We start from the raw sequence: 20681 nt of genomic DNA, 5'->3' as shown, positions 1-20681 counted from the left end.
TTTCATTTCGGAGGCGTTTCTAGTGAAGCCTCAGGCTGAGCCCCCCCTCCTAAGCCCAACGCCAGTCGCAGTCGCACTTAAGTTTAGAGTTGACATTAAGCGTTTGCCAAAAACAACAATGAAATTTCCGCTGGAAATTGCCGCACTGTTGGTTGCCATTTCCTGGGCAGCGTCGCACTTGAACTCTGGTAATGCGCTTTCAGCCCAATGGTGGGTCTGTCTGTCACTCTGTCTGTCAGTCAGTAAGTCAGCCAGTCAACCCTATCCAAAACTAAGTCCCTCCCACCAAAGTCTTCTTCTTCGTGGCCAAGGCATGCCGAACACGACCTAACACAAGGAATTCTTAGTTAAAGAAAAGCTGCCTGCTTTCTCTTTAGTTCTTCGAAGAGAGAAAGAGAGAGCAAGAAGAGAGCTCAACTGAAAGAGCTTTCGTGTGTACAATTCTACAGCTGGAGAGGCTAAGACGGCTGGCTGGGCTACATTAATCTGCAGAAACTTTAAAAGGAAAAAGGAATATCCAGGAATACCTAGGCACAGCTATGACAACTTGTTTCCCTTGCCAAAGGCTTTAACGTAAGCACAAATCTAGCTTTAAATCAGCCAAAATGTCAACTCATTTGCATTCACTTCTGAGCAGGCGAACTGCCGGCGCTCTTGTACTCGCTCACTGTGTCTCTCTCTCTCTCTTTCTGGCTAAGAAGGTAGTGGCATCCAGCTCTTATAGTGAGCTATATCTATTGCCAGTCCATTTGTGGAGAGAGACCTGTGGAGTTGTCCGCACCTTGTACAGTTTTACCATGCCCTTGCCCACAACCTTTCACCGTTGTCAGGCTTTGGTTCAGTTCAGTTCCATTTTCGTTTTCATTTCAGTCAAAGCTTTCGCGTCGGCCGCAAAAGTAACTAACGGGAACAAGCGAAAGAATCTTACAGAGTGAAACCAGAAGAGACGACAGAGAGCACAGAAAAAAGAAGAGACAAAAAGTGATTGTTTTTGTGTGTTATCAGTGGATGCAAGTGGACGACGCTTTGCCTCCTGATTGAGTACTGGAGATTGGACCGAACGCGGAGGAGGAGCTTCTCAGCAGCACAGGTGGCTGTTAAATATGGCCGGTTAAATAGACTCCGACCTGACGCATAAATAAAGAAGTAAATTTAACTGTAACTGTAAACGACAGACACTCACTCGTGCTTTCTGCGGGTGTGTGTGCTTAAGTGCTTTAACGGTTAAAACAGTTTTGTGTGTGTGTGTGTGTGTGTCTGTGACAGTCACTCAATTAAAAACCGCAAAGAAAACGCAAACAGAAAAACGTCCTGTCCTGTCCTGTCCCTTTGCAGATTCCCACAAGGGCTGTTGAATTTTTTAAGCCAATTAAATTTTTTTTAAATCAAATATAAAACCAAAGTGAAATGAAACGGAAAATGGCCGCCTAATGGACTCTGTCAGTCTTTCAACCTGAGCGCAACAGCACCAGCAGCTGTGGCAATTAAAAAGTAATTTTAATGCTTCTGTTCCGTTTATTTGCACAGAAACAGCAACAACAATTTACAATTCTTTTGGGTGGGTGGGTTGGTTATTTGGCTTAGTTCCGTCCGTGCCCCACAAACACCCCTAACCTAACCCAACCGTCCCCTCCATGCCGTTTCAAAAGTTGTAAATCTTTTTCATCTCTCTATTCTTTGTACTCTTGGACGGAGGGATACTTTGATTTGTCCAGGGACTTGGAACGAAAGATAAAAGCATTTCCCACTGCAAAAAAAAATATATTTATTTATTAAGAAAATGTATCTCCGAAATCTGTAGCCAAATTTAACCGACATCGAAAAACCATATCATACGAACAATACGAGTAGATCGGTAAGGGTAACCAAAAAGTCTGATACCGAAGGTGGCCTTCCTTTCGTGTTTAAATTGCTGTTTACCCCCTGGCCTGCTGCTATTGTTGGCCATTTCAAGCGTAACAAATCGCAAATACCAAAATTATTATAAACAAATTGTTTAAACAAAGAATCAGGAATGTATATACGAGTATATGATCATACACATGTATGTATATATATCGCAACTAGAACAGGTCAAATGGGAATCCGTCCGGCCAGAGCCCGGAAAGCGTAAATGTTCATTTTAAATTTAAATCCGTCGCAGGCACAGCCGCAGTCGCCGCACTGCGTGCATTGCACCACAGCAAAAACCATGTGGCAGCGGACACAAATAAATTCTTCAACAGTGAGGGGTCGGTAAATAAGAAACACACACAATTTTTACCACATGAACCATAACCAATAACTGTAAGAAATATTGTCAGGTAGATAGATCAGGAAACTTTTCTTTTCCATCGATGCGTCCAAAGCTAAAAATAAAAGCATTTTCAAAGAAGTCGCATTAAAGCCGATTAGAGATACTTGGAAATTAAATAAATATCATTGAAAGCTCATGGGAGAACATTTTTCCAACCAAAATAGGGAAATGGATGGGGACTCAATATAGATGCCTGTCCGTCCGCTTAAAGAGGTTCCACTGCTCACGAATTTGTACAAGTATACTCATTTCTATATATATTCCTTAATACAACTTGTTCTGGTATTTTCGGACTGCTGCTGAAGTTGTGGGAAATGCAGCAAAAGTTTTGTCAGTTTAAAATGGAAAATTCCATTTAACAGTGGTTTAACAGTTTATTTTAATGGGTCAATATATTCTGTAAAGCAGTTTTCCAAAAAACAGGTCCGAAATATTGAGAAAACTTAAAAAAATAAGAATAAATCATTACTTTATTTAGAGCAATGCCAAGAGAAAAAAAGGTTGAGAAACTTCATGAAACAGGAAATAAATCATTCGAGTTAGTCAATAAAACAAAACTTTTATTTGAGTGTCAGCTATGTTGTTGTTTAATTGAGATGTTGGCATTTCCAACTTCTGTGTCCTAAAAACTCGTATTTGAACTTGAATGCTTTTTACTAGTAGCCTTTAACCCATTCGGCTAATTTAAATTACTGCTATATCGTACACTGTAAGCTATGAACATAAATGAGCATAATAATAAGAAAAATAATTCTTGAAAATACTTATTCAACAATGTCTCTCCAGCATGTTGATCTATCTAAACAAAAATCCCCGAAAATTGCCCAAATCTCGTCTATCTCATCAAATTTTGGCTTATATCTTCAAAACCATCCGTTCAGATAAAATTCACATCATACATAAAAAAAGTTACCAACGGAATGTTTGATCTGCTAGACTCTCTTTTAAGGACGTGATTTTATTGCTTTAGTTCTCCATCCAACCTTCTAGACTTCCATGGAATTTGCTGTAATAAGTTTTCTCTGCGTAAATAAGAGTTTGTTCCTTAATTTTTGAAGTTTTTACCATCATTTATATTTCATTAGTGTGTGTTTCTGGTTCGTTTTAAGCTTTAAGTGATTCGCCAGCCCCTTTCCGCTTAAATTTTTATCATTCTTCTTGGCAGCGTCTCTCTACATCTCTTTCTCCCCTAGAGAAGCTGCTGGAAATCTTGCTGAAATTGAAGTCAAGTGTTTCTTGTATATTTTCCGTTTTTCCCTTTTTTGTTTTTACAGCCAGGGAATAATGGCATTCTATCGTCCTTTTCTTTCCACCTCTAGCTTTCTCTCTCTCTCTCTCTCTCTCTACCCCCAATCCCATTGTCGCTACACTCTTTTACACACACACACACATACTTATGAGTAAAAGAACCGAGTTGGAGCAGTGTTGAGCGCAGCACACAAGCCTTTTTCCCGTTTCGTTTCGGCGTTCGGCTTCAATTGTAGCGACTAAGTTGACCTTTTTGTTAATAGCATGCCAGTAACACACACCCAAGCACACACACACACACACACACACAGGGAGTTTGAAGCCAGGACGGGGCATTGTCTGTGCGGGAATTGGATGTTGGCACAGCTGATTGATTTATTGTCGGCTGACTGGCTGGCTGCCTGGCTGGCTGTTGGTTTGTCCGCACTGGCAGCCACAGTAAACAGACACCCCACCTCCTCTCGCAAAATGCCAAAGACCCCAGCGACGGAGCGCGTATGCAATAAAAATGATGAACCAGTCGGCTAATGTAGTAACACCGACTAAGGGATACACTGGTATTCCCAAAATGGCAACTTTGTGCCAGCTCTAAACTTAATTCTACCAAATTTAAGCCCGAAATCTTGAGCATTGTGTGAAGCAATCCTCCATCCTCTGTTTGTTGGCAGGGTAATAAATGAATGTGAGCATAGGTTGGAAACAAACTTTATCGCCCCACACCGGCTCCTACTTACCGGCCACGAGATCCATGATCCCAGCCAAAAATATATTGGTTTATGGGATCAAAAACGTACTCCCACGCGTGTTGAATAATTCTGGTCCCTCCAGTGAACGTGTGTGTGTGTGCGAAAGAGGGGCCCTGTGCTTTTGTGTGTCTCACCTGTGCATGTGCTGTCGCTATAATTAAGAGCGACAGCAAATGCGACGCCAGCGTCGACAGCGACAGCGCGTACTAGCCGCCATTTTCATTTTACGATAACGGCTTTCACCTACTTGTTTCCCATTGCGCGAATGCATGCACTCGTAGCGCCCAGCCCCACTCCCTCTCTGTGGTCATGCGTCACCTCTAATAGAAATTCGGGCTTTATTCTGAAGCGTGCCGCTCTTTAATGAGAAATACTCTGGAAGGAATTTTCTAATATTACGTTTTATGTACTGACTTCTTTCTCTATGTCGAAATTATCATTTAAATTGCAGAGCGTGTGCACACGCATTAAACATTCTCTTAGAGTAATCTGAGAGTATCTCTCCCACTGACAGACAGGAGCAAGCATGCCAAAGTGTGCGCCAGAAGTTCATAAAAGTTTTAAGGGCACACCAACAACAAAAAACAGTGAGAGATAAATATGTTATCTGAATGCATATATTTAATGAGAATCGAGCGGATGGACAGAGATGGACAGCACTTGAAATAAGGGGAGGAGTACGACACAGTACAGAGGACAGGCGACAGGCGACAGCAGGCAGAATGTCAGTGTCAAAGTTTGAGCTGTTGATAAGCGTCTCTATACAGACAGGGGAGCACTCTCAATTATCCGATAAGTACGCCAGCTGCTAACTAAACTCATTTGCCTGAGTGCGACTTAAATGGTAAGGGCGGAGACAAGGAGGCATGCTTGGCGAAGGGCGAGCTGTTGTATTGATAACTTTGGAATAAATGGTTATACAATAACAGAAAGGGTGTCTCGAGTGAACAAGACAAACAATCAACATCTAGAAGATTTTTCCTCTTGTTTTCTTGAAAAAGTGGAAATCTGTACTGCAAAACTTTGATACAATTTTGGCACTTTTCAGATTAAAAGCAACTTAAGTGGATTAGATTGGTTCATTGCTTGATGGATATACATAGTTGAAACTGCGTTGAATCTGGAGCTTAGTTCTCTAAGGCCCCAAGGACTACCAGCCCCAAAGCTCTCTCTACCCAAAAAACCAATCAACAGCTCTGCAGCTGATTGGCTGTTAACTTTTCGTTCCCTTTCTTAACCCATCAAAGCTCTTGCTCCCTCAATTCGACCATAAAACATTCGTCCTTTCTGTACAAGTATTTGATGGTCGATTCCCCCCATTGGTTTCCCATAAAAGTCATTCGGGTTCGATGTTCAGTATATTTTCGATAAAAGGGAATATTCCAGGCATTTGTTTCGTTTAAATGGCTTGCTCCAATGCGAATGTTCGAGACCACTGCTGGGGCCCCAAATGACCCAACAGTTGCCCACAAATTATAGTCACAACAGGTTGAAATGGGACTCACTATTGTGGCCTAAAAGTTTCCCCTTACAATCGGGAAAAATTCATCAGAACAAGCAAAAACACGCTAGAGGAGTATGGGAACTACTAAAATTGAATTGTCCGTGGCAGATGAAACCTGACATGAATATGGAATTACGCGGCCAAAAAAGGGCGGGCTTTTGTGTTCTCCCACATGGCGTATGCGCAATGCCAATTAAAAACTCAAAGCCATGCCCCAAAAAGTATGCTTTACATTTGCTTGTATTACGTTTTGGCCCCGAGCTAATGAATCGATTACAAGCTTAATTGTGATTGAACAAAGGGCACCACGCAATATAATTAATGTTAATTCAAATAATCCATGCACAAAAACATATACACTTATACACATACATACATTTACAAATTTATGTGCATATTTTTGCCATAGACCATTAATTCCATTTCTGATTTATTACAGTCTCACTCCTCAGTCCAGCTGGAAAACGTTGAAAGTACCGCCATAACAGCAACGGGGCTTAATTAGCGACAAACGCTAAAAACAAACAAAACAAACAAAATCAGAAAGGGAGAAACAGAAGAGAAACGGCAAAGGGAAAGGGAAAGGGCCAATCAAAGCGCAACAAGAGCTTTTGAACGACTAAAATGTTTCCTAAATGGTTTGGCAGCTATGCCAAAATTGTTAACAAAATCAAATAAATGCGACAAGAACAAAAGGAGGAGAGCGAGCGAGCGCGAAAAAGAGCAGGAAGTACCGGAAAAACCGAGCAGTGGGTGGAGCAGGCGGCGACGACAGGTGGCTGGTAGTCGCGCCCCCAGACCCTCCTCCAACCATTAACGAAAGAGAGAGAGAGAGAGCCTTACGCCGCCGTCTCATTGAATTAATTTCGTGGAAGGGGGGAGCCAAGCAACATTCCCTCCAGCGATTGCCCAAAAACCGAAACTCCCGCACTTGGTGGGGATAGGGCTACCATCCAAATCAACGGCTGTCAGACAGAAAGTCGCTTTTTATTGATTTTTATAAAGCCAGAGCCAAGCAACAAAAACAGCAGTAGCACCGGCACCAGCAGCAGCAACAGCAATAGCACCAGCAACAGAGAATAATAACACAAGCAGCAGAAACAACAAAATAAAGATTCAAACGCAATGTGAATAATTCCCTAGTTGGACAGGAACGAGCAAGCACGAAACAGAAGCAGCTAACGGCTAACGAATCGTTGGAATATTCGCTCACTCACTCGCACCCCAACTCTTACCCAACTGCTCCTATTGCTCACCTACTCACCTCCTAGCTGCTGCTACCTCTCCTACTCTGTCACACTATCGAAACGTTCATCAAATGCGATTCGATGACGCTTCAGCAGAGACAGAACACACAGACAATGAGCGAGAGAGACAGGGACCCACCCACAGAGCTCCATAAAAATGTGTTATAAAAATATACACGCATAACTTTCCCCTCGCTCTCTCTTTGTCTAGCTAAAAGGGACATAAATATCAGAGCGAGCAAGGTAGTAGAGGAAACAATAACCCAATGCAAATGTCATTGGCAAAGTCAATTAGAAGAGTAACTGGCAACAAACTGAGGATAACTTGAATCGAAATGCTGCTGCAGTTGCACAATTCCAACTAAATAAGTGTAGCAGAGTGTAGTGTGTGTGTGCGTGACAAAGCAAGACTGATTTTAATGTTTAGTTAGATTATTTTTAAAATAAATCAACTATTCTGCAAACCAAAAGCAAGAGCGAGAGAGAGAGAGAGCCGCATCAGCAACAGCAGCGAATAATCCAAGCGGAAACCTTAGCAAAGAGGGAAAACAGGAAGAGCTAGAAGAATCCCATACAAATCAGAAGCAACAGCAAAAAACAACGACAGACAACCCACAAACAGAATCATACGCAACAATGCTCGTGTTCATAGCCATACTGTTTGTTAATGCCTGCCTGGCGGGTGAGTACAAGAGACATACATACATACATATATCTAACAATTTATAAACATACATTTACTTCTAAATACATATCTAATATAAGGCTAAAACAATTTAGTTTTATATGGGATATTTGAATCTTATTTACGACCCTGCCAAATGCTCATTGAGCTAGTCTTTTAATGGACTTGCCACTAAGATATATAGTCATTGCCTTATAGCTAACACCAAGAGCAAAGCAGTAAAGTATAAGTTTATATTACGCAAGTTTGCCGCAAGACTTAAGACTTGAGGTAATCTGATAATCCCATTTCTCAGAGTCATAAACTTGGCTGGCTAGCTGTGGTGATTCGTATTCACATCATTTACAAGGATAATCACATAATAACAAGCAATTATTATTATAATAGGCACCATTCCCGCGACGCCGGAGAACATAACCGTAACCTTTCTGACACCCACTGCGGTGCGGGTGTCATGGCAAACGCAAATCGACCTGAAGGCACATCCCATCGAGAAGTACGTCGTGACGTACAAGCCGACAGACGACAGGTAGGTACCACTGACAAAGCAAGAACTCAATCTACCCACTTGACTTGGCTAAATAACGGCCGAGTACACTTCAAATGTAACTGACGCATGGGTGGGGGCGGGGCGGGGCTGGGCAGAAGAGGCAGCAAGTCAAGTGCATTTATGCAGGCGAACAAGTAAAATATGTATTTTGTATGCAATTGACAGGCAGGGCAGCAGGGCAGGCGGAGTGGTATGGCGCCCGGAGGTGGCAGCGGTCAGTTAAGAGCAATGTGTGCGTGTACAAGTGTGCTCGTGCTTCTTTGCTGGCTAGTCTGCGTGTCAGTGTGTGTGTGTGTGTTTGTGTTTGTGTGTGGCAGGTGGCCATGAGCTAAATAACGGCCCAACTAAAACCAACAGCGAAAGAAAAACCAAAGAAAAGAAAACAAAATAGGAAAAGTTAAGGCCAAATTTACCGCGAATGCAGGCCAAAAGAAAAACAAAAGCCGCGTGGACTTGTAGCAATGTTATTTAAAACAAAAGCCAACAGAAGAAGTGAATAGAAGGAACACTGAGAAGGCGGCAGGAGAAGTGGAAGTGGGAGTTTAGCAGGAAAGCAAGTAAATGTCTACAGTGTCTACAGTATATACATATGTACATGCATATATGTACATATGTACGTAGTGGGTGTGTGAAGAGTAGAGCAAACATTTCTTAGAGACTTTGTTGCTGTGTGCCATTTAACTCGCTCTCGTGCTCTCGTGTGCTCTCATGTGCTCTCGTACGAATGCAATATTTTCGATGATTTACCGTAATAATTTAGCTCAGCTGCAGCTGTCTTGCCTCGACTCCACCCGCATCCCCTTAACCAAGCACTCATCGCAGCTCTCCCACCATCTCTCACACTTGCTGCTCCCTTGCTGATTTGCTGTTGCTGCTGCTGCTGCTGTTGCTGCTGCGGCTGCTGTTGCTGCTTCTCATCGCCTGCGTGGCGCTGGGAACACAGTCAGACAGAGACAAAGACAGAGAGAAAGAGAGTGAGCGGAGAGTGTTGGCATGCCGGAATGGGCTGCATATTTCGACTACAAACTAAGCACTTCCGCTCCGGCTGGGGCGCCGGCTCCCAGCATGGGAATGCTGGTTTGGGTTGCTCGCTTGGGCTTTAGCCCGTTCGCTGGCTGTGCGCTAGCATGCCGTGTAATAACTTAAGTGCTCGACTTTTGTACTTTTTGACTGCTGCTGCTGCTGCTGCAGTCCGCACAGTCCGCGACCAGGAGTCATGTGTTTTTTTGTTGTTTGGTTTTTTTTTGTTCTTTCAATTTAATGGCTCATATTGCGTGTGAGTGTGTTGAAGCGTGTTTTGTCTTTTACTGCCCTCCAGTCCAATGCCAAAGCATTGATGATGTTGTTGTATTTATTGTCCCGCTGCTGTTCTTCCATAAAGTTCACGCCTATGTCAAAAATTTTATTACAAAGGCAGTGGGCCTGTTTTTGTCCTGTTTCACTGGTCATTATTTATAAGTGAGTTTGTTTTTAATTCTTGTGTGTTTCTTTCGTATCGATTTTTGGTGTATTACCCACTACCAACGCGTCGGTCGGGTCGGTCAGTCATTATGGTGGACCGTGGCCGTGCCGTTGCGGTGCGGTGCGGCGTGTACTACTCGTTGTTAGTTCCATATTTCAACCGTTTTTCGAGTAAATTGTGGACCTGAATAATGTATGATTAGTACATAGACACGTTGACGGTGAGTCGTCGGATCCGGGTTTTGGCTTTGGCCCTGGCCCAGGCCCAGGCTCTGCCTCTGGCTCTAGTTCAAATTCAACCACCAAAGTGGAACATTTTGTACACTCAAAGAAATGAACAAGCCCCAAATTGTATTAGGAATGTAGTCAAAATTTATTCCCTAATTTCTTCCTTATTTCCGTTCCTCAATTTTTTTCTCAGTGTAGCCTACATGCTCCAAATTACTAAGTGGATTTATGAAATTCTTGACGAACAATGTGTGTGTTTGGGGGACGAAAAGGTTCGAGTTGAGTTCAATATGTCCAAGCATGTCAAGCACCATCAATAACAATAATAATTAATACCAATTACTGTCCCACCGAAGGAGGTACTATTACGGTCTCTGTTCCCCCCGGTACGAGGCTGGCAAAGGGCGGTAGCTGTGCCGCCTCGACAGTTGGTGAACACCAATCAAAATGTAGCACCGGTGCGCTAGATTTTATTCATTTATCGTTATCAATTCTTTTAGAGCCAATTTGACATTATTAAAATTGAAATGTCAAGGACCAGCCACACATAAGAGTGCTTCAGGTACATACATACACGTACATAGCTTTTGTGTCACGTAAAAGCGGATAAGACTTGTGTGCCTGTGCCTGTGTCTCCTCCTACCACTGTCTCTGCCATGACAACATAAATTTCCCAGTATAAGCCCTACAACTGCTTGACAACAGGGACAGAAACGGAGAGCATACCATTAAACTGATTTGTATGTGGTTCACATAGTCTGCGATACGAGTGCTCGTATTACAGAAATAATCCAGCCTAAGCTGGTGTACAGGAACTTACAAGTTTCCTATTAGCTTTCCATAGCAGACGTCCCTGATCAGCAGATATCCTTCATTAGACATTGATGGAACTGTCCCACGAAGGAGGGCGTATACGCAATTTTAATTGAATTTCGAATACAAAGCAAAATTGGAAAAGCCCACAAAGTGGGCTTACCTTACAACCAGCAATGACACCACCACCACTCCACCCACATAAACAATATCCGGCCTAGAATAAAGTTGTAGAACGTGCACTTTGCACATCGTAAATTATTTAATAGGAACAGAGAGAAACTCTTATCCATCCACGTTCCCTAGTATTTATGTGACTCAGTCGTGTTTGCATATCGAAGAGCCACTGTGGAGTTCCAGAAATGGACACGAGTCAGTGGCAAACGCATTCGTATGGTATTCACTGGCCTCTAAGCAAATTATTTATTAATAAAGCCAGACATGAAAAACCTGACATACAAATAATAAATATAAAAATTGAAACATAAAACGAAATTCATACACGAGCATCTTTGGACCTTTGCGAGTTTCACACCAGAGCTCACCAAATTGCGAATATAAAATTTTGGCCAGAGCCCAAGCCATGGCAGTAAAAAGGAAATGGCCAACGGGCAGGGGGCAAGGCTAAGGTGGGGTAAAAAAAAAAAACATCATGAAATTGAGAATACTCCCTGGTGCTGGTGTTGCTGCTGCTAAAAATTCACGTGCATTTCTAATGCCAGCTAAGAACGAGCAAAGGGTACAGGATCCAACCCAGAACCGAATTGGAGCCATGGCGTGTGCTTAAATTGTGGATAATAAGCACCTTCTACATCGACTTTAATGCCAGACAACCCACCAAGGAGTGGTTAGTGGAACGGGGAGGATTAAATTTGATTTTCCCCAGGCGTCACCACATGCTGAAAACTTAACTGGGAAACTTTAGACAACGCCTGGCCATGTCACATATGGCTGATGTTTGCATAAAACGGCCCAATTTCCATTGCCCTGCAGCCACGACTCTATTAGCTGTGCAGAAGTGTATGCGACGAGTGTGTAAATGGAGCCCAGTCTCAAATCAATTATGTATTTAGCTCCTGGCTGGAGGTAATTCATACATTTATAATGAGCGAACAATACGGGTTAGAAGATGAATATCTACCAAAATTAGCATAAGCCGAATAAGTAGCTTACTCGTACAGAGATATTTTCATCGTCCTTAAGATGATTCAGTGCTTATTAACGAAAAAATGGCAACATGGGAATGTTATTCTTCTCTTCTGCTGTCAATTCTGGCTTTATCTTATGCCATTCGATTTTTAACTGAACTTTTCTGCTAGTGTTTAGTGTCCCCTTAAACAATTGTATTTCAATCCGCATTAAAGAGCATTGGCATTCGACTGTTAATGTTCGTCCTGGTTACTGGCTTTTAACGTTAATGTTTGCTTGTATGTCGCTGTTTTTGTTTTGTCTGACATGGGAACAAGCGAAATGCGGGCAACTTCTGTTTGGTCTTTAGTTCCTCTGGGTACCATTGCGACGTGAATGTACTGGTGTTGTATGTATGTCCAGAAATGTGAGTGTTGGTTACGGGCTTCTGGTGTACGAGTGTGTATCGTATATACATATACACTTATATAGCATGTATGAATAATGAATCATTTGTCAGACTGTTGTGGCGGCGACCATAGTAATGGGAGATATTGCAGAAGTCTGGGCACTTTTCCTGGCCACGCACAAGCCATGGAACGAAAGGATAGCTTAGAAGGCAGCAGGCAGAGCTCCACTGCCTGCTCTGGTGTGTAATGTGAGCTCTCGATTGGCAAATCTAGGACATGTTGGGTATTCTGTTCCAGCGAAAGTGACAAAGTGAAATATTGGCCAACGCTGTAATTACGTACACACGGACCGACCGGCCTCATATATCACGCCGGGATTGTTTGTAGTTGTTCAATTAGCAACAAAACGGACACACACACACATACTCGTACATATATCACGCATACGTATGCACTATCCTCGCACCGTACACCGCCCGGTCCCTTAGTTGCCATACGAGAGTGGTAATTGAATTAATTTAAGTTACAGGGTTGTACAGGACGTTGCCGGTAGCAGCGAGGCCATTGTCCTGGATCGTCTACTGCCCAGCACACAGTACTCGCTGGTCGTGACGGCCATCTGGCAGGGCAAAAAGTATCGCAGCCGTGGCCAAATTAAGTTCAGGACCCTAGGTGAGTCTCGTGCATATCCGATCCATCCCACAAATAGATCCAAAATGTGCTGTTTCCGCCTGCAGATCTGCCCAGGAATACCTCTGAGCAGGACTTTCCGCCTGGCATCTTTGGGAACGGCAACGGGAATGCCAGTGTACGGAACGCAACCGGAAATGGAAGCAGCTTTGGCGATGATGTGACCTCCACGGCCACCAATACACTGACCCATAGCACAACCCGAGAGTTGCCCACTGTAAGATGGAGCAGAGAGCGAATATAAAAGAGTGTAAAATAATGAATACGAAAAATCTTTTATTGACAACAGATACGCGGTGTGGAAATCGGCATTGTGCTGATCGTGCTCATGGTGTGGGCCGGCGCCATAGCTCTGTTCTTCAATCGTTGGGGCAAGATCCGAATGCTGCTCCCCTACCAGCCGGACTACAAGCACGAGCAGCTCAAGGTGCCGGGCACGGGAGTGTGCAGCGCCAGCGGCTGCAATGGCCAGCACTCGCATCAGGTACGTTCCACAGCACTTTGCCCAGTGCGGGCAGGTGGGAATGGTTGTGTGTGTGTTTGTGTGTGTGTGTGTGTGTGTACGTGTGGGATTCCGCGGATGGGGTATACGCTCTGGATGCCCTTGCGTCCTGTTTTGGATTCCACATCATATTCGCGAAAAACTTATCTATGTTTCATTTCTGTTATGCTTCATTTTTAGAACCTACACCCCGATTTCTTTGTCAAGGTATTCCAAACTAACAAATTCTTCAAACTACTACTTGCATACGTATGAACCAACAAACCAAATATTTTTGCATTTAATTAGCTTTTTTTCTATGCATCAAACTCAAGTAAACATTTGACTATTATTGAACTACCAGCATACAATATGTACCACACCGTTTCCTTTTTATCTCGTGCACCCGCCCGCCCGTGGAGTTTGTCTATCCCCCCGCCCGGACTCAGACCCTGCTTTACCCCAAACACCAGCATAATCAAAAGTCTAGACAGTGCATCTGGCCAAAGAAGAAGTTTCGATTCCAGCAAAGAGGTCCCCTACTGATTTTTCCTATGATTTGCTTAAAAGGAATGGCACCTGCTACTTTCGTATTGATTTTGGCTTCTTTTTGTTTTCAACCGTACAGAACTGGCCGTTTTCTCGGTCGATCGCAGGCCGTCCTGGGCCGTGCGCAGGCTTACCTTAGTTTTAGATTCCACTTAGATTCGATTAGCAAGACCGACCAAACCCAGAACACTTTCATCCTCGTATTATTAGCTCGTATTATCCACACATTGCCTAGATCTACTACTTATACATATATTTATTGCATTTAGCGGTTTTGGTTTTTGGTTTTGGTTTTGAGCTTTGCTGTTCAGGTTCGAGCTTTGCAATGAAATCACTGACAAAACGTTCCTTACTTTCACTTCGCTCTCCTCTCGCCTGCCCTGCCGACCCTGCTCGTGGTCCTGCTCCCGCTCCTGCTCCTGCTGCCGCCTTCTTTTGATTTTGTTGGGGTATTGCTCTCATGGCAGTGCCTGCCCCGCTGCGAGGGGTGCGGAATTTTCGATCGCTGCTTCCAGTATCCGCGACGGGAGCTGGAGCGCGACTGCGGCTGTCAGTTCGCCCTGCTGCACAAGGCGGACGTCGAGAGCTAGCAACCAGCGCACCGCGAAGCGGCCTCCTCCGCAGTAAATGCTGCGGCCAGCCACGGACATGGACACAGCCATGGCACGCCCATCAACACGTATGTCCGGGGTCCCAGCGTCGACAATCAGTCGATTGTGGGCGCCCACAGTGTGCTGGAGAATGTGGACAGCCTGGATAGCCACACCGCACCTGAGGATCACGATGTCGATGCCGACGAGGCGTTGGCCAAGGAGAACGAGAACCAGCATCTGCTGCAACGGGAAAGGGAGGCAGCCGCCCCTCCCCAGCGCATCCTGCCCCTGCAGGCGGGCGCCACCAAACAGCGAAAGTTCACCCAGCAGCGTAGCATACTGAAGAACTCCCAGGAGCGGACCTTTGTGGAGGAGAACGATGTACTCGAGGCCAAAAAGCAGCTGATCCTGCGTCGCCGTCGTCTCTTGAGCCACTACAGGCAGTACGATCAGTGGCGGCGGCGGCAATTCAGCTACGATCCCAGTTACTTTCGCCCGCCTCCGGCACTCCCTCGAACGCTGGCATGCGCTGATTACAATGCAGCCGGCATGGGCCAGGGCATGGGAGCCAGTGGGCCAACAAGCTGTGCGTCCTCCATCAACGCAGGACGGCGGCGGCGTCAGTACCGGCGACAGTACTCCTGCGCCGATCGCAGTCGGGAGGGCTCGCGCGACGTCAGCCGCAGCTCGTCCCGCCTGCAGTTCCAGAAGTACCACAGCATGGTGGCCAGCGACACCATACACACCGATTCGTCCGTGCTCAACCACAGCAACTACAGCGAGCCGGCCAGCGTAAGTCGTTCCCACAAAACTGCTTGGTGCACGGATTTTGTTTCGAAATGCAAATTCAAATTCAAATACAAATTCAAATTCAGATTGCAGCAAGACGTTTCGCTCGTTCCGATAACGATTTCGATAATTGCACGATCGACTTGCACCTTTGCCGTGTGTGTGTTATTCGTCGTTTCAGAGTCGAGTCGGCGCAGAGCACCAAATCAATCGCACCTGCAATCAAGCACACACACACACGCACAGAAACACACCCTGTACAGATGAACAGTTATCAATTGTAGCAATGAAACGGATCGGATCTCATCTGATTCTGGCGCCGCGCACATCCACACCACTCTCACAGCAATTCACCAATCGCAAACACGCTAGAGCATCTGCATATCCTGGCTTCCCGTACCTTTGTATCTTTGTAGTTGTTAGGTAGAGGCGCCACCGCTCCCACGCTTTTCGCTTGCTCTTGTTGCTGATGTTGTTGTTGTTGCTGTTGCTGGCCGTAGGACTCTGATGGTCTGAAGGTCAGTTGTTCGAGTGGCAGGCGGATCACTACCGCTGCCCAAAGGCTTATGTTCTGTGTTCTGAGTGTGTAAATCTTGTTGCCCCGATTTTCCGAGCGAGACTGTGACACTTTCTCCTCTCTACTCTTTCCTATCTCTCTATCTGTTTCTTTCTGTGCGCTCCTCCGCTCTCCTTTTGGTGGCGCAGTTCGACAGCAGTGACTGTGCCAACGCCAATCCACCGTTGCACTGCAATAGCCGCGTAAGAACCTTGAGCAGAACCATCGGAACGACCCCCAGATCGAGGCCTCTACTGACACTCTTTCCATTGCAGCACATCCACATGCTGGCCGAGGAGCACTCCACATCCATATCGGAGCGCTGTACCCGGAGTCGCATCAATTCGGCCATATTCGTCTCGTCGGAGGGTCGCGGATTCGACTCGATTGAGTTCCTGCGCCGCCACGGCTCCCAGAGTGTCCTTTGCCGAAAGGCCAAGAGTGCGGAGAATATCACGGACAATGGCAGAAAGGTAACTCGATCATTTTATATGTTGCACTTGCCACAGTCACCTCTAAAGCCGTTCTAATCCTTGCAGAAGAGCCTCCGGCAGTGGCGAACCGATGACGAAACCGTCAAGCGCCAGAATCTTTCCCAGGAAAGCAACGACATAGAGATGAAGGAGTGCGGACACGGGGGAGAATTCCTCCGCCTGCCAGTGATCCACGACGCAAAGCCATCGGCCACAGCTGTGACTAGCCTGCTGGCTCGCTCGGCTGCCATCACCACGGCCAACATGATTGTGGGCAGCATTTCGCTAGAGGCGCCGCCGCCGTACATGCAGGACGACGACGCCGATGTACAGTCGACCGCTGCTCTGATTCACAGCGATGGCGCTGCCATTGTGCACGAATCGCAGGACTCGGCGGAGACGGTGGAGGAGCTGGTACATGTCCCGCTGCTGGCCAGTGCCAACGCCACTGCCACCGTTTCCGCCTCATCCTCGCCCAGCTTTGCCATCGAGGCGAAGCCACGAGTTCTGGTCCATCAGCGCTCGTCGACAGCCTCCTCATCGCCGCATAGCAGTCCCAAGAACCTGGCACTGGGGCTGAAGATAATCAAGCCCAAGATCAGTGCTGTGCCAATGGTTTCCGTCTCGGGGCCTTCGCCGCCCATTGAGAAGCCGCCGCTGGCGGAGTGTTTGTAACAAATGGCAGCCGAAACATTTATCTAAGCGCACGCTCAAGGCATCTGGACATCAGACTCAGTCCCAGCACCAGCCAACACACACCACACACAGACCCAGATCCAGACCCATCCTAAACCCTTAAAATCGACTAATGTGAGAAATGAGACGAAAAAGGTGGACTTAGAATGCCAGCAGCTCAAATAAGTGTTTCGGTGAGAGATGTGAGAGAATTTGAACGAAGAAGGAGTGGAAGAGAAGTAGATATAGGAGAATACTGTACCAAAGGTCATCACCCATCACCAGGGAAGAAAGCTTTGTATATTCAACAACGACTGAAGTATACACATACCTACATTAATTGAAAACTGAACAAATGAAAAACAAAAACAAAAACAAACATGGAACCTATAGAACTTTATATGCCGTTATATATGTACATATGTATGTATGTTTGTGTACTATATACATATAATGTAACTGATAAATCAGCTTTAACAACAAACGAGTAAACTATCAGGCTTTAATATTATGATTATGATGATGAATTTCTGGTTTAACCTAGTCCGTAGACGCACATAGCTGTTGTATGTATGAAATAAGTGAACCAACAAAACAACCAACTCTCTTTTATTGTTCTCCTATACATATAGCCAAAAAAAACAAAGCACTTTTGGGGCACCACAACTGTTATACACGCGACCTATACACAAACACGGATATATACATCTATATTTATATACCACGTTAACCCACATACTCGTGTGTATTTTTATGAACAAAATCTTAGACTAATTTCCTTAGACTAGAACACCCGCTAAATGCCTGGCTCGTAGCTTTAAGACGATCTAACGAACGAACGAACGAACACACATAGTCCAAATGTTACTTGCTAACATATCAAACAGACAAACACACAAACACACATATATGCATACTCTACTCTACCCACGACCAAAGCGAAACGTTTGAAACTGTAAACTAGTCTATAAATACATAGTTATATGCATATCATAAGGATATAGTTAAATGTAGAGTTTGAAACGTGTTTTTAAAAATCGAGTTCCAATGTGTATTTATTCAGTGTAGTCAAGTCATTTCTGTAGTTCGATTTATACACGATTGAGCGGAGATAATGCATGGATTTATATACATAAACCTAGGGAGTTAGGAACATTATTTTAAGAAGCTCCAACCCGCACCATACCATACGTTTGCTCCTACTCCTCCTTTCCTCCTCAAACACCGTTTTAGGTAGTCTCTATACATTTTAGTTATGATACTAAAATTTATACTATATATCTATCCACGTACTATCCACCTACCTACTATTTACATACACACACAATTGCGACCTATGGCTCCTAATATTGAATTTGTTTGAATAAATCTACAACATGAAATGTAAATATATCCAGCACTCGTACCTACCTACCATGCATATTTAAGCTGAAATACTATTCAGTGGAACACACAAAATGTTGTTATTAAGGAATTGTCAATTTATGGTCCAAAGCTACAATAAAGAGAACGAACACCACACCACTTGGATGGGTCAAACAAATAGCTTAACTAAGTTCTAGTTTATGTTTGATTCGCTATTAAGCAAAAGTAAAATCATGTGAATGTGTATTTTTGAAATCAAATAAACGAATTATATTAATACTCGTTCTCCTTTAGCATCTACTCAAGTCCCAGCTGTTGGGTGGGGATGATGACTTTCTTTTCGAATATCACACAATGATTGCCCTGATCATAGTAGCTCTGTTTAAGCTCAACCTCTGGCAGCTGGGCCACTAGCTTCTCCAGCTCCTGCTCCTCGAATACGTGATAGTAGCGTAAAAACGTTGTGCGTTGCTCATCCTTGCTCTTCCAGGGTACTAGAACGTCCTGCTGCTGGAACTCGGTGCGGTTGGTGTGCACTGGGAGGGCAACATGATCCCGTGGCCGCTGTTCAAGTTCCTTCTGCTGCTTCTGCCGCTGCTCCTGTTCGGTGGTGCGCTCCTTGTTCACGGCCTTGTTTTGCCTGAGGTAGGAGGATTTCTTATCGTTACGTCGCTGTTCCTTGGCCCAGACATAGACCAGTGCACGGCCACCAGGACGAAGAACACGTGTCATCTCCCTCAGAGCGCCTAGGCGACGTTCGGCACTGGCCAAATGATGGATGACAGCAATGCTGATGCACCCATCGATGCTAGACGAGCGCACGGGTAAATTGAGACAGTCGCAACGGAAGACGTTCTGACCCTTCTGTCGGCCGACTGCGAGCAATCCTTGGGAACGATCACATCCAATGGCTAGGACTTGGGTATTGCAGCCCAGGTACTTGCCATTGCCACAGCCGACGTCGAGGACCACAGAGGCGGAATCGAAGCTATCCAGGAACTGGGCCACCTGAGGCCAGGGCGAGTGCCGCGTCTCACTAAAATGATTTGCAATTTTATCGTAGACCTCGTGAACATTCTGCTGCTCCAGGCTAACGGCTTGGTCGGCCAATGTGGTGGACAACTCTTGCGGCACTTTCGATTGCTGGCTGTCACACAGCGTGGGGTAGGAGCAGTTGCAGTTGCCTAGTCGCAAGCGTCTAAACGTAAGGGATGTCCTCTTGCTGCGGGCCTGCGTGGTCAAACTTCCAGTTGGTGTGGGCACCACATCGATGTGCTTGGGCTTAATGCCATGCGTCCAATCGTAGCGAGCTTCGCCGGACATGATCAACAGGGAGCGGCGGGGCAGCTTCACCTGAACCTGCTCCTCACCACGCCGAAAATCCATAACCACATCAGACTGCAGGGACAGTGAAAGAATGGGATCCAAAAATGCACTGTGGGTGTCCACATGAGGCGGTATGCCATGTCCTGGCTCGTACTCATTGACAGTCAGTTGGTCTGGCGTGCTCCAGTCCCAGGAAGAAGAAAACTTCTCAACTCGCGGCCAGAGAAAATCACAGGCTGTGGGTATGGGCTGCTCCAGAGGTCGCGTGGGGTCCACGTTGTTGCTGCCATATAGAAACTCGAAGCCAAAATGCTTGACATTCCGGTGTTTAAGGGTGCCCTCATATGATCTACCATCTTCGGCAATGGATCTAAGCAGCGTCGCCTCCTCCGCATCGCTGACAAAGTCTGGCAGTACGATGAGCCCGCTGGGCAGCGTTTTGTTCCACTCACTTTTGCCGGCCAGCGTAGGCAATTCCTTGACATAGCTTAGATAGGCCACTGCTCCCTGCTGTCCGATGGTCGCCACATTGTGTATGCCCGTGTAAACAAGCTGGGCGTCCTCTATCGTGCAGCAAACGAGAAAACAGTACGATTTTCCGGTCAACATTGCCACCTCAGAGACGCTGCCACCTGTTTGGGCGGCAGCTTCGAGTAGGCGTTCCTCAGTGAGTCCATTGCTGAGTCCCACGTTCAGAATTGCCAAGTAAACGGTGGGGGTGTCGCTGAAAGACACATCGCAGTCGCTTCTGATAATTGCCAGACATCTACGCCGTTTTTTATCAGCTTTTTTAGCATTGTTTACAATTTGCTGCTGTTGCTCAACGTGCATGCTGCCGCCAGTGTGTACATATCGCGACAAATGGAAA

General features: G+C 45.4%; 2 protein-coding genes across 11 annotated transcripts; one reads left to right on the top strand and one right to left on the bottom strand.

Moving 5' to 3' along the window:
* Positions 1 to 869: 869 nt before the first annotated feature.
* On the top strand, positions 870 to 18754 carry LOC111070994. 10 transcript variants are annotated; one of them, XM_041593064.1, is made up of 9 exons: positions 870 to 1491; positions 6234 to 7723; positions 8114 to 8255; positions 12846 to 12988; positions 13054 to 13223; positions 13296 to 13490; positions 16124 to 16177; positions 16250 to 16447; positions 16514 to 18754. In XM_041593064.1, exons 2-9 carry the CDS (start codon positions 7678 to 7680, stop codon positions 17120 to 17122), a joined length of 1557 nt encoding a protein of 518 aa, XP_041448998.1. In that variant the 5' UTR covers positions 870 to 1491; positions 6234 to 7677; the 3' UTR covers positions 17123 to 18754. The 10 variants fall into 10 exon arrangements, with proteins under 10 accessions (XP_041448998.1, XP_041448997.1, XP_041448996.1 ...); XM_041593063.1 differs by having other exon boundaries at positions 12840 to 12988; XM_041593062.1 differs by having other exon boundaries at positions 870 to 1146; positions 16124 to 16447.
* Positions 18551 to 20655, bottom strand: LOC111082139 (alkylated DNA repair protein alkB homolog 8). Its single transcript, XM_022378322.2, has one exon. The coding sequence runs from the start codon at positions 20642 to 20644 to the stop codon at positions 18785 to 18787; it is 1860 nt and encodes a 619-aa protein (XP_022234014.2). The 5' UTR covers positions 20645 to 20655; the 3' UTR covers positions 18551 to 18784.
* Between the last annotated feature and the right edge of the window lie 26 nt (positions 20656 to 20681).

Source organism: Drosophila obscura, unplaced genomic scaffold, assembly GCF_018151105.1.
Source record: "Drosophila obscura isolate BZ-5 IFL unplaced genomic scaffold, ASM1815110v1 contig_186, whole genome shotgun sequence".
Classification (NCBI taxonomy): domain Eukaryota; kingdom Metazoa; phylum Arthropoda; class Insecta; order Diptera; family Drosophilidae; genus Drosophila; species Drosophila obscura.
The sequence above is the reverse complement of the archived record's forward strand: the minus strand, read 5'-3'. Positions and strand labels throughout refer to the sequence as shown.